Genomic DNA, 13,310 nt, shown 5'->3' with positions numbered 1-13,310 from the left:
CAGTAGTGCTTGCAGGTGAGTGTCAGACTTATATTTGATAAAAACAAACAGAGTGGTAGTGTAACTGGGAAAATGTTGCTACAAGGGAATTTTAGCTTCATAGACTGTTTCCACAGTGCCCCCAAGTGGCCAATTAGAGAAAGCTCTTATAGGTGTAAGTAAAATACAGAAACTTACATTACAAATAAGTCTTCTTTATATTCTGAATATATATAGTAATGTTAATTTTGATTCATAAACATGGATAATAAGCAACAGATGGATGTTTCAACTGTGCAGTTTATTTTAGGATTTCTTCTGAAAATGTAAAGATCCTGCATTTCAAGTATTGTGGCAAAAAAGAAAATCACTAGAAGTACAAGTACCCTAAAAGTGTTTATGCTTGAGTAACTATGCATCTTGTAATTTACCTCCTCCACAACTACTGGCTGCCAATTATGTCTCATTTTCTCCTCTGCTCCCCCCCTTCCTTTTATTTGATTGTAAGACATTTGGTGTTAAAAATAGTTGAAAACTCAGTCACCAACAGCCACAAATCTGCACTTTCATCCCTGCCTAAATCGCACACGCACACACACACATACCTCATTCACATTGCCCATTAAAAAAAAAAAAAAAAAACAACCCAAACAGAGCCTTTTATGGTTATGGCAATAAATTATTTTAATCATCTACAGCAAAAAGGCATCGTATGGGTAATTTGGATCAGTCTGTATAGCAATCACAACATCTTGTTTCAGTGAGAAATAAAGCTGAAAAGCTAATATGATAAAAATAATATTGATAGTCTGAAGGTTCTCAGTCATCCAGGTCATCGCAGTCAAAGGAGCTTGCAAAGAAAAGCGTCTGGACTTCTTTAAGTTGCTTGAAGACGTTTCACCTCTCATCCGAGAAGCTTCTTCAGAAGTCCAGATGCTTTTCTTTGCAAGCTCCTTTGAATATTGATAGTCATTTCTTTGTATATGAAGAAAAACATTGTGGCTGTTAAATGTTGCCATTAATCAAAATAATAAAATAAGAGCATTCCATTTATTGTCTTACCGCCTATGGACAAACGTACATTTGTTAAAATGACTTGTGTGCAAATGAGATGGGAAACATTTCAAGCATCAGCCCTGTCTGCAGCGGGGTTCTCACAGCCTTTGGGTATCATCATACTGGGTAAGAGTCCTTGAAGTTTTGCAGATAGCATAGCTGAAGGGGAGGAGTAAGGAAAGCTTTTATGTGGTTATGAAGACAGGAAGGAGTATATTACAGAGGCAATCATTATAAAGTGCCCAAGTGAATCACGCAGGATGAGCCTGAGATCATAGTATGCTGTATGTTTGGCATCTACCATATTGTGTGTGCAAATCTGTAGCTTGTGTGTTGTTGCACAATTTTAGTAAGGAGCCTGAGATTTTGGTAATGTTTACAAGCTCTGTTAGAAACTGCTACTGTGTAACCGTGGACAGCAACTGTGTAACCGTGGACAGGTCAGTCAGTCAGTGTGGAGGGTTGCACATGAAGGTGGAGGGTTGCACATGAAGGTAGAGCACTGGGATGAAGCTTCCATGTGGGAGCGAGGACTTCATTTATAGAAGTAATTTATAGCTTTACAGACATACAAGACTTCTGGAGGGAACAGAGGGGCGTTTGTGAGGAAGTGCAAGGTTTAAGTCAGATGGGAGAAAGGGCGATGGGCTTCGAGGCACAGAAATAGGGGCAAGAGGGTAATGGGGGTCAATCAGTAGGGGAATGGCGTTATGTCAGCATGTCCCAGAGACAGCAGCAGCACAGAGCTGTCCAGCAGGCTGTCAGGCATGTGTCCGCTGTGTCATCCCTTCTCCTGTCTTCAACCACGTACACTACAGTGAAATAAAGAGTAGAGATGGAAGAAAGAGGTTGGAAAGGGTTTTAAAGAAAAAGAAAGCAATTAGTGATTTCTTTTCTAAAACAACATAAAGTCCAGTGATATAATTCTCAGTGTCAAATCTCCAGCAGGGAGTTCAAGTGTAACCAGGGGTTTATACACTTTTCCTCTAATTACAGTCATCTTAGGAGTTTAATCTTTACAGTAATACCATAGCAGCGCACAGCCATGATCACACAGCATTACACTTGACTAACATCAGCTCGCCTTCGGTGCTTTCCCTTTACTTCACGTGTGTAGCAGTGGCTTTATTTCATCCTTCACCAACATGTGGAAACTTGTCGAGGCAAATGATCATGTTAGCCATACATGAGCTTTAACAGCTGCTCCAGCCTGAATGAGCACATCTCACCTTCTTTGTGTTTCTGATTAATCATTTATGTGGAAGCAAACACTAATCCAGCTTTTAACAGCTTCAGCTGGGAGGCAAGTTACCTAGGTGACATGCCACTGACCCAATAGGCAAGGACAGATGGCTTACCACTTTTCATACTGAACTCTGATAACGATGTGGCAAAGGTTAATAAATGTTTGGCCAATATTTATTTTTAATGCCGCTAATCGACATGGCGTGCAATGAGAATCTCAGTCACAGCACACTTAGCTTTTATTGACCAGATCAGGTTTATCTTAGGCTACAAAAGCAGCAACACCTTAGTGCTCGCTTTCATAAATAGAAGGATTGGCCGTGTTTTCTTCATGCAAGGCTGTTCTCTTTGCATACTCACTTTGAATATTTATTTTTAAAACGTGCCCTTTCTTTCCCAGCTTGTGCTACACTTTATTGGCTGCTCAGTGGGGAGTTCAAGCCGCATTAACACACCTTTCATCTAAAACCCGGCTTGACTTCACACATCTGAAACCTTAGCTGCCTGCTCGGGGATGCTTGAAGTTGTACCACGTTAAGGTTCCTGGTAGAAACACAGGCATTTGTCAAATTGGCAATTAGATTATCAAGTACCACGACTTAACAACACGTTATTTGTTGATGTTGTTAGGGAACAGAATGGTGGCTTTTAAAGCAGTGAAACCCCAATGCTTACATTAATAAAGTGGGACTTTTTCAAGGAAGCCAAGCATGTAAATGAAATCCTGTTTTTTTTCCCCCCCATTCTGCCCGAGTGTGTTGTATACTTTGTTAAACAATGTTGACTTTATTGTGTTAAGCACACACTTAAGGGGAAAAAAAAAAAAAAAAAGTAGTAACAACTACATGCTAAAGTAGTGACTTCCCGTTGATGAAGCTTAGATTCAATAAGATAAGATAAGACTTTATTGATCCCACAACGGGGAAATTTTTGCGTCACCTCAGCTCAGGTACAGATATCAGAAGGAAATACAAAAATACAAATAAGTACAATCAATGGAAAAAAAAGTAAGATAATACACTATATACAATGGTAGCATACACAGTATGTGATCATGGATATGGTTGAAAATATGGAAGAACATAAACTATATAGCTATTGTACCACACACACACACACACACACACACACCATTATGCATGAAGTGGTGACCGTGGCTGTTCACAGTGTCCAGTGACTTATGACATTGTGATTGAGGAGTTATAGAGTCTAACTGCTATTGGGATGAATGATCTGCGAAAGCGCTCCTTCTTGCAGCGAGGGTGTAATATTCAGTCTAATCTAAAACTAGCTAAGAGAAATTACACACCTGTCCCAAACAGGAACTCGTGTTTCAGGAGCCCACTGAAATGTGTCCACTTCAGTATTTAAATATAGTTCACTTCACTTGTCACAAACATAGACATCAGTTTTTGTTTATGAAGCTTTATTTTTTGTCATATGCCTCAGGAGGATGTGACTGAGCAATACAGCTTGTTCATTCAGTAGAAATTTGTTAATCACAAGGCAGGCCAGTCCTAAAGCATACCACCAGTTTTACTCCAGCTATGACCATAAACTCATCAAGAAAATGTTAAAGGTCTAAGATCAAGTGAGCAATAAGATATTTTGCTTATCTGGCATATTTGCTAGAGCAGCGGAAAGGCCCTTCTCTTGCCATTACAAAGAATATGTGTTTAAGGTACTTATGTAACCATCTTAAAAAGGTACAGCTAACGTTAACAGATCAGCTTCCTAGTGGTACTAACAAGGGGCAACCTCCAGACCTAAAACCAATGCCAGGTGCCAAAATGTGCAGTTCCTTTAGTAGCCAGCTGACAAGGTAGCACTGCATCGTCTCACACAAATATGGTCATTCTTAGCTCCAAAATGTTTTCAAAATGCCTTTCAAAAACCAGTGTGTGAAAACAATGTAGCTACAAACAGCTTTCCTACTGTTTATGAGTTATGCGAGTAGCTAATCCTTGCAGCTGAATGCAGACTTGCAAGACTCCCAGTGCATCTCCATAACATCCAGTCAACAAGTAATTCAGCACAGGACTTAAAATTGTGTAAGGACAGTGACAACTTGTAGTTCTGCTAGTACTGCTGGATTTGGACTCACAAGTGTTGTGTAGCACATTTGGGTCACAGTGCTTACCTGTGTTTTTGGGAGCTTCCCCATACATGGGCCCGGGAGGAGGTCCACCCTGCCAGCCAAACTGAGGCTGTCCAGCATACCCATAAGGAGGTTGTCCTGGTCCAGGATAAGGACCGCCAGGTCCCATTGGTCCGGGAGGGTAGTTCGGGTAAGCTGGGTTAGGTTGCTCCATGTTCACAGGGTATCCCTGCTGAGGATACCCTGGGTAGCCTTGAGGTGGTGGGCCCTGGGCTGGGTAACCAGGAGCAGTCGGGCCATTGCCTGGGTATGGAGGCGGGTTCTCCATGTTTGGCTGTAGGTCAAACGATTGCTTAAAAGGAAAAGAGAAAAAAAAAAGTTAAAGGTGGTGTGATTATGGCCCTTTTCTTGACTAGAAAGCAGATACACTGAAGCAACACAGAATACCTTTTCAATTCCTCCATATTCCGGTTTCCTACTCAGAAAGTCTAAAGTAATATTTGGCAGTATTTTGCCAAAGTTCTAAAAAAAAGAGAAACTGTTTCTAGTTTGTATACATCACACACTTCACTCACTACTTCTTTAACCTGTTGACTATTCCACACTTTCGGCAAACAGCCATTATCTCCACTCAGCCACAGAGGAAAGACAAGCACAGTACATTACTCTAATGTTTGCAGAGGATATCTTATGATTCAGTGGTCAGTCACAAAACACATCAACCATTCCAGAGGCAAGCATAATTATTTTACTGTTCACACAGAAAGATTGGCTTCACAGCGTACAGAGTGAGGCCAGTAGAACACGTGAATAAGAGAGAGGAAGAAAGAACTCTGTAACCACAAGGCCCGTACAAGTTGCATTTTCACACTTATCACATTATATCACACGTTCATGTCTTCTTTTTGTCAGTGTGCGAATCAAACGGGAAAGAAAATGATCCCAAAGCCATTATCAAAGTAAATAAACTATGTCTGAGATCAGCCATTTAAAAGTCATTTCTTTCAAGTGCATTTCCCAACCAGTGGTTTCTGAGAAGGCCAACACCGAAACACTTGCTAGCTTTCACGTAGAAGAGCCACAGAAAAAGAAAAGGCTGATAGTTGGAAAACTGTGGTGGTGCTTACATCACTGGAATCCCTTTTTCACCTTGTATATGTACACTATAAACATCCAAATGGCTTTCATTCCTTCCTGCTCATCTTTTTATCCACATCCAATCTCCCATCTGTAATTTAAAAAAAGGTGCACACACAGAGTACTTCCAAACTGGATGGTGAAAAACGTTATTACCACTAATCTACTCAGTAGGATTTAACAGTGTACTTTTCTGTACTTATCACTTATGGAAAATCTCTTATTGGGTTCAAAGTACATAAGTCTTTTTATAAGTGTCATTGCCCAATGGCATTAATAACCATGTTTGATTGTGGCTCTTGGGTAATGTTATACCTGCAGATAAGCTATGAGGTTGGTTTCATACCACTTTCAAAGTGATGTGGGAATGTTAACATTAGCAGCCCATGTGACAATAAGCTTTATCACGGCTTTCACGCATTTCACCACCTGAATATGTTCTTCAAGCTACTAGCAGACGGCACTCCCTCTAAAGATGCCTAGGAGGGACAAAACAATTCCTGATGATTTGTTTAAGTAGTTACAGTAAGCCAGCACACACACCAGCAAAAAAACAACAACACTGGAATAAGCTCACCTGTCCTGCTGGGACAATGAGAGGTGACGCCAAAGTGTCCCCTGTGATGAAGGTCTATTCTGTCCCTCTCTTCCTGTGTAAGATTACGTGTTGAAGGTTGAGAAAGAAGCCAAACAAATGATCGGTAACCTGACACCTATGAGGATGTCTGCATATACTGTCAAAGTTCACCTTGAAGGCCATGGGCTTTTATTATACCTACGTACATTTCTTACTAGACTTTGGTACAGGGTTAAGTTTTAATGAAAAGATTTTAATAGACGTTGATTTCTATGAAGGTTTTCTCAGTGTGTCTTTACTGTGTCCGAGAGTGATAATTTGCATGTGTTTGTTTTTCCCCTCTGATGAAAAGCAAAAATAAATGAGTGAAGTGAGATCACATGTGTTTCCACAACAGTATCATGATGACAATATCACAGACAAACAGGGCACACGGAGTACCTGGACACTGAACACTAAACCTTCCTGAATCCTTTAAATGCCACTGAAAATGCCATTGTTAAATAATGACAAGCAAGAAGTTTCCCTAACAGTTGTGTTATCCTTGTGGCTGAGTTTAACACTAACATCTGGAAAATAAACTGGGTGGTAAAGCAGAACACGTAAGCATTACTATGGAATATTTAAAATATAGCCTCACAAACCCAAAAGAAGTGCTAATAATTAGCATTAAGTAGTAAAAGAAAAAAAATCTATTTGGGCATTTTAATGTTTTTTAGTACATAGGACTTGAACTACTTAAGATATGATGCCAATTTAAAAATTCTGTTCAGAGAAAATACACATATCTACCTAAATACCAGGGCCTAAAAGGACCAGCTATAATAAATAAATAAATAAGGGGGGGGGGGGGGGTAAAAGCCCATATTGCCCAAAATGAATGAGCTTACATTAGATTTACATCATGTTTGTACAAGCTGAGCTGTGGCAAAGCAGTTCGGTAGCCTGGCAGCCCCTGTTTACCTTGTCTTTGTCTAGAGACAAGACAAGACTCCGTGTATATTAAGACACCCCATTGGACCCAATTAAGAGCAATCAGAACCATAATTCTGTCATATAAACAGGTGCTTGGAGCAAACTGAGAGAAAAAAAAGCTCTAAACTAAAAAAAGACACGAAAACAAAAAGAAAAAAAGAACAGAAACTATAACCGGAACCTTTGTTGCTCAGCAACGCTGCCTTGAATTAATCTGAGTTAAGCTAAAGCTAGTCTGTTAATATTTGATCCGTTTGTATTTTCAATAAGCGTTTGTTAGTATGACTAGCCCACTTATTATCAGGGTTAGTCAACAGAATTTAGTTTAGCCTATTAAGTGTTTTTTTTTTTTAAAGAACTCTATAGCCTTTACATGAGGCAAACAGAAGTCGCACCTGCAGGCCACAACCCAGTCCGACCCATCTCTAATTTCACAGTGACAAGGCTCGTACACACAAATATACACAGTCCGGCCCTGGCTGGGCTTCCTACCTTTGAGTAACCACTATTCCGGTCAGCTGGAGACGGCAGCAAAGTCTGCTTAACCAGAAACGGCGTCAGTCTTCTCTTCTTGTTACTACTTCTTACCGCAATGACCGACCACTGTCCAGAAATTTGGTGCGTATCGCGTTCACTGGGTGTGACGTCATTTAAAGGGTACGATATGCGGGAGGCGTTTCGGTGGGCCACCGAAGGGCGGGATTGGCTGCTGAGCCGGCCCCCGCTCGCCAGCGTCCAATCACAAGCTAGAGCGATGACCAGCCGTTCGCCAGGGGAAAAAACAATGACTTCTGGTCGTTTGAACAGATAACCGATTTAGCGGGTCTACATCACCCAGCCAGTGACGAAATTCACACGAGGAGCAAGAATAGCTCAGAGGAGTGACTAACTGGTCAATTATTCATCGATGATCTTATTTCTCTCACTCATGGGAGTTTTGCTCATAAAGCTAATGGATAATTTACATGTTACCAAAGACACATAGTCAAATATTATTTTATATATGTAAGAATGAACTTTTTTTTATTATTTCCTGTGTTTTATCTATCATATTGCATTGCTGGTTTTGTCCCAGCAGATGTCAGGCTAGCCCCAGCCTGGAATCATAAGACCTTCTCGTGTTTATATGAGATACACAATTCGGATATTCGCCAAATGCGTGTGTTTAATTTTGTTTAAGTTGCTGAGCACACCAGGACACCGTGTCGTTGAGTTGTTAGCTGTTTATTAACATTATATGCTGTAAGATTCAGGCATTAATCTAAGACACTTTCGATCTTTCTGGGTCCCAGTAATTGCAGCACTTTGGCAGATTTCAATTGTATATCTTACAGATCCGAGAGAAGGAAAACAAACTCCACGAAAGTGGTTTGTGGAGTGGGCTGTATAGCTGCACTTGTGTTCACTATAGGCTGATTGCTATAAACCCTCTTATCTGTGACCGTATTCTCCCAGTGATTTATTGGCTTGTCAAAATGTCTTGCACGTGCAGAGAGGCCATGGCGGTTGAGTGAATTTGTTTTCTTTGAAACAACTGTACCTGTTAACTCAGGGCTCCATACTACACAGCGAGTTCAAAGAAGCTTTTTCCCCTACCTAGATTCACCTACCCTAACATTGGCTATCAGGATAAATGGCAAACAACGCTGGTTATCAACTCCCTAAATTAACCCAGGATTTCCCCTGTGCTATCACATGAAAGGGGTGACGTCAGCATCTGACCAATCACGAAGGGAGGTTTCAAGACTCATGTGACTTTTCCACAGAAAATGATCCCTGTGAGTGTCACCTACTCCAGAGACGTTATCAAATGGTGATGAAAATCTCAAAACAACATAAAATGCCAGTAAAATGCAAGACTGTTAAAGGGCTTCCTTTGACAACTGACACAATTTGGCTTCATTTTGTGATTTTAGTAAGGTACAGCTTAACATATTATGTATTGTCCCAATAGAGAATCTACATCACACTTACAACATGCTTTAAAAGAAAAGAATTAGTGAAAACGTGTTGCTTACAAATGATTTTAAACCCAAACTCTGAACATAACCTTCTCCTGACAGTTTGAGTGTTTATTCTCTAAGCTGCAGAACAATAAAATTGAAAAAAATATGTAAGTATTAATTATTTATTTATATGTAAGTGTTAATTAATAATGCTCATCAGGGAATCAAAGACATTACATGGTATTTAAAAACAACAACAAAAAAAAAACTTTAGACCTTTTTTACTGTTCACATGCAGGTGCCCGAGGGATCTCCCGGTACGGTGACACTCTTTTCTGGAGAACTGATTCTTGATTTGATTCTTGAGTTGATTCTTAATCTACCAATTTACCCCAACAAGAAGTGAATACTTCATAGTAAAGAAAACCCAGGTTTAACCCAGAAGTTACCTGGATAAGCCAGCCAAGTCTGGCTGCTTAGCATAGACCACAGTTCTTTCTGAAGCTTTCCCCGAGTGGTTCTTGGCTCTTGGACAACTCTTTTGATGAGGTTCTGACTCTTCTATCAGAAATCTTGTGAGGAACGTTTGATTGTGGCTGGTTTATCGTGAAATGATGTTCTTTCCACTTCCCTAATTCACTGTAACATCCTGAAGGTCAGAAATATGCCCGTAACTGATCCCATCAGTATCTTCTGCAACAGTAAGGCTCCTACTGTCTTGCAACAATAAGGTTTACCCGTCATAAGCTGCATTTGCTGTGACACCTTGGTAATGAGAAACCTTTCTTATAGGCCATGAGTTAGGACTGAACCAGCTAGTACTAATTTCCACTGATAGGGGGCAGGATTGCATTCATAATAGAGAGAGATCTCAGCTGGCTTCTAGGCAAAGCAAGGCAATTTTATTTGTATAGCACACTTTAAGCACAAGGCAATTCAAGGTGCAATTCAAAATTAAAAACAAGCAAGTAGAAAGCCATAATAAGATCAGTTACTCATAAGCAAGTCTAAACAAGTAAGGAGTTCAGTGTCTCTGCAGCTTTGCATTCTCCTGATAGTGCGCTCCAGATGTGAGGAGCATAGAAACGAAAAGCTGCTTCTCACATGTTTAGTTCTGGTTCTAGGGACAGTCACTAAACTAGAGCTGGAGGACCTAACTGATCTAGATGATTTGTACCATGATAGCAGATCTCTAATGTACTCTGGTGCTAGCCCATTCAATGATTTATAAACTAATAAAAGCACTTTAAAGTCTATTCTCTGAGCTAGAGGGAGCCAGTGTAATGACTTTAGAACTGGGGTAATGTGCTCTATTTTCTTGATTCTAGTGAGAACACAAGCAACAGCGTTCTGGATCAGCTGCAGTTGTCTGATTGATTTTTTAGGTAAACCTGTGAAGATACTGTTACAGTAATCAAGGTGGCTAGAGATAAATTCATGGATGAGTTTTTCTAGGTCTCCTTGTGTCATCAGTCCTTTAATCCTAGAAATGTTCCTCATATGATAGAAGGCTGACCTTGTTATTACTTTTATGTGGCCCTGGAGGTTCAGGTCTGAGTCCATTATTACACCGAAATTTCTGGCCTGGTCAGTAGTTTCTAGTTGGACCAGTTTAAGCTGATTACTGATATTTAGTCGATCTTTTTTGGGTCCAAAGATAAGTACTTCAGTTTTGGTTTTGTTCAGTTGAAGGAAATTATGAGACATCCAGTTGTTAATTTGCTCAATGCATTTATTAATTGTTTGGATAGGTTCAACATCACCTGGTGACATTGAGATATAAAGTTGGCTAAGGCTTTCAATGCCTTTTCACACCTCCCTTTCTTCATATGTCCTTGTGTCATTCCACGCCACAACACATGGCTTAATTTAAGGACTCATTTGTCTTGGTTTCTTTGTATGCACAGATTATTTGGGATGTTACCAACATCTGGTAATGATTTCATGTCAATAGCTCCATTAGAAGTATAAGTTTGTTTTCCCAGCTGTAAGTACTCATTATGAAACCAAAAAAGGATCTGTAATTCTTACATCAATATATATTGCTGGATAATATTTACAAATTCATTAACATACATCATGTTTTCTAAGACAATAACACCCTTATATCTATCTTATTACACTGTAAAGTAACTGTAATACAAACCAACCTGGGCATATCTCACATATAAGGGTTTTTTTTTTTTTAAATCACTGGTAGATGTTAAACCAAAATATAATTCTTCACTATTATATATCGGAATCAGTATGTGTGCACATACAAGGAACTGGGCTCTGTTTTTTTCCCTTTGCATTCAGTGTAAACAGAATGAACAGCCAGTATAGTAACAACATGTATGGCATATCCATACTGTATGTGCAATGGTGAGGAGTGCAAAGATGTTTGAATAAATTATGAAATAAAGAAGGGATGGATAACTGGTTACTATATATACAGTATATACATGCTTGTTTCAGCAGCAGGTATGGTGGATGTTTGACAATACATGATATTCTGTTTAATGAATGAGTAGCATACCAGAAATTGGACAGCGTGACCTCTGCTATTGACAGTTGAATTTAAAAGGCAATGATTTCTGTTCTGCAAAGAATTCCATGTAGCAACATGTGATGAGGCTTGCACATTGAGTATGTGTAACAGGACACCTGTATCAACAAACAGAGCTGTAAACCAGTGGTGCCACTGGGTATCGAAACCCTGATCTCTGACATATGCACACTAAGCACAGTATGTTTACAGCGGAAGCGTAAAGTCATGCACAGAAAGTCTGTTGATGAAAGTTACCGGTGACACATTAGGCAACAGCAGCGATTGTGCAACAAACAGTGAAGAAATCGTCAGCGTTACTGAGCCAAATGCAAGACGGTGTAGCCTGCATTGTAAACATCACAGACCAGTTCTGAATACATGAAAAACAATTCAAAAATACTTTTCAAAGATCACTTCTAGGGAATATAGTAAAAATAAATAAATTACAATGAAATGTTTTCAAGCATCATATGAGCCTCATGTAATCCAAGAAACATCTGACAGTGTCTCATATTAAATTTCAGTGTAACAGCGATCGAGGAATCAGCGTTTACAGTGTACTCTTTTACTCATGTGCTCAACAGGAATCCTGGTAAACAGCTGGCTGGCTTTCCTGTGGTGTAAGTAATGTGAAATGGAGTTTGTGTGCGTGTATGTGTCAAACATGCGGCCTGCATCAGCCCACTCCCACCCCTCCAGGCCCCTTCCTGTCAGGATATATGTCACCTAGTAGGCTGTGTGTTTGAGTGTCTGTTTACATCGTCACCCGGGCGATTCATCCTGAACTTGTACTGCTCGGCTTTAACAGGAGCACAGGAGCAGCTGATAAAAATAGATCCTCATCGGCCATGCCAGCTTTACCCGACCCTCTTACAGGGAAACTGGGAGGAGCGAAGACGCAAAGAAGGGATCTTAACTCTTTGGAAAAGGGCACTGGAGCAAGTTTACCAGGGTTCATTTGAACTTGGATGGCAAGGGTGGTCATCTGTGGTGTTGTTTTCAACAGCACAGACATATTTTTTCCAAAATAACATTTCACAAATGTGCAGCAGACCAGAGACTGGTAGTCCACTCATCAACAACACAAAACATTTCAGGATCAGCTGCTTGCTGGACACAGTGTAATGTATGCAATGCAGTGAAAATGCATTGTATAAAAGCATCATAATGGCCTACTACACTCCTGAAATGTGTGCTATTATATCTTGTCATATTGAGATGTCGGAGGTATCGATAGGCTGTCATATGCCCTGCAATAGAGTTCCTTAAGTAAATCTCGCTCACTCTGAGACTTATTATTGCTGCAACAAACCTTTCTTATCATTTCTCTGAAGTCGACCCATCATCCTTTCCCTTGGTTTATCTCATATATATACTGTCGCAATAATGGATACACAGATACTGGATGCAAAATAGCTTGTTTCAGATAGTTTAAAAACTGAGAGCCTGCACTGAAGTCCACAGTAAGATAAACAGGGATTATTTTGAACTGTGAGTCATGTAAAGCCACTCTAGAGGAGTCCAAGAATTTAAAAAAACAGAGCTGGCAATGAGCATGCAAAGTCCATTTACGTACTTTATTAAAAATAAAGAAATAAATCAAAATATGTTTGAAAACCTTGGCTAACATTTGTAGCTTACTTTAGCCTGGATTCAGCTGTAAAATCAGCTCAATGCAGCCAGAATTCAGCCAAATATCGTTGATAGATGGTGACCTCGATGGTCTAGTCTAGTCTAGAATTATTACAGAAGCAAAATGTTAACCTG

At 39.9% G+C, this 13,310-nt stretch overlaps 1 protein-coding gene across 3 annotated transcripts; it reads right to left on the bottom strand.

Annotated features, from left to right (window-relative positions):
• Positions 1-261: 261 nt before the first annotated feature.
• LOC146717335 (cysteine-rich transmembrane module-containing protein 1-like) lies at positions 262-7,801 on the bottom strand. 3 transcript variants are annotated; one of them, XM_085474587.1, is made up of 4 exons: positions 7,560-7,801; positions 6,093-6,165; positions 4,421-4,730; positions 262-1,847 (listed from the first exon to the last, which is right to left on the bottom strand). In XM_085474587.1, the coding sequence occupies exons 3-4, from the start codon at positions 4,704-4,706 to the stop codon at positions 1,744-1,746; spliced, it is 390 nt and encodes a 129-aa protein (XP_085330713.1). In that variant the 5' UTR covers positions 4,707-4,730; positions 6,093-6,165; positions 7,560-7,801; the 3' UTR covers positions 262-1,743. The 3 variants fall into 3 exon arrangements, with proteins under 3 accessions (XP_085330713.1, XP_085330705.1, XP_085330720.1); XM_085474579.1 differs by lacking the exon at positions 6,093-6,165 and having other exon boundaries at positions 7,560-7,798; XM_085474594.1 differs by lacking the exons at positions 6,093-6,165; positions 7,560-7,801 and adding an exon at positions 5,506-5,606.
• Positions 7,802-13,310: the final 5,509 nt, after the last annotated feature.

Source organism: Copadichromis virginalis, linkage group LG2 (genome assembly GCF_057382275.1).
Source record: "Copadichromis virginalis isolate Kocher_CV1m ecotype Utaka linkage group LG2, C_Virginalis_male_GT1.1, whole genome shotgun sequence".
NCBI lineage: Eukaryota > Metazoa > Chordata > Actinopteri > Cichliformes > Cichlidae > Copadichromis > Copadichromis virginalis.
Note: the sequence above shows the minus strand (reverse complement) of the source record. Positions and strands in the feature narration are given on the sequence as shown.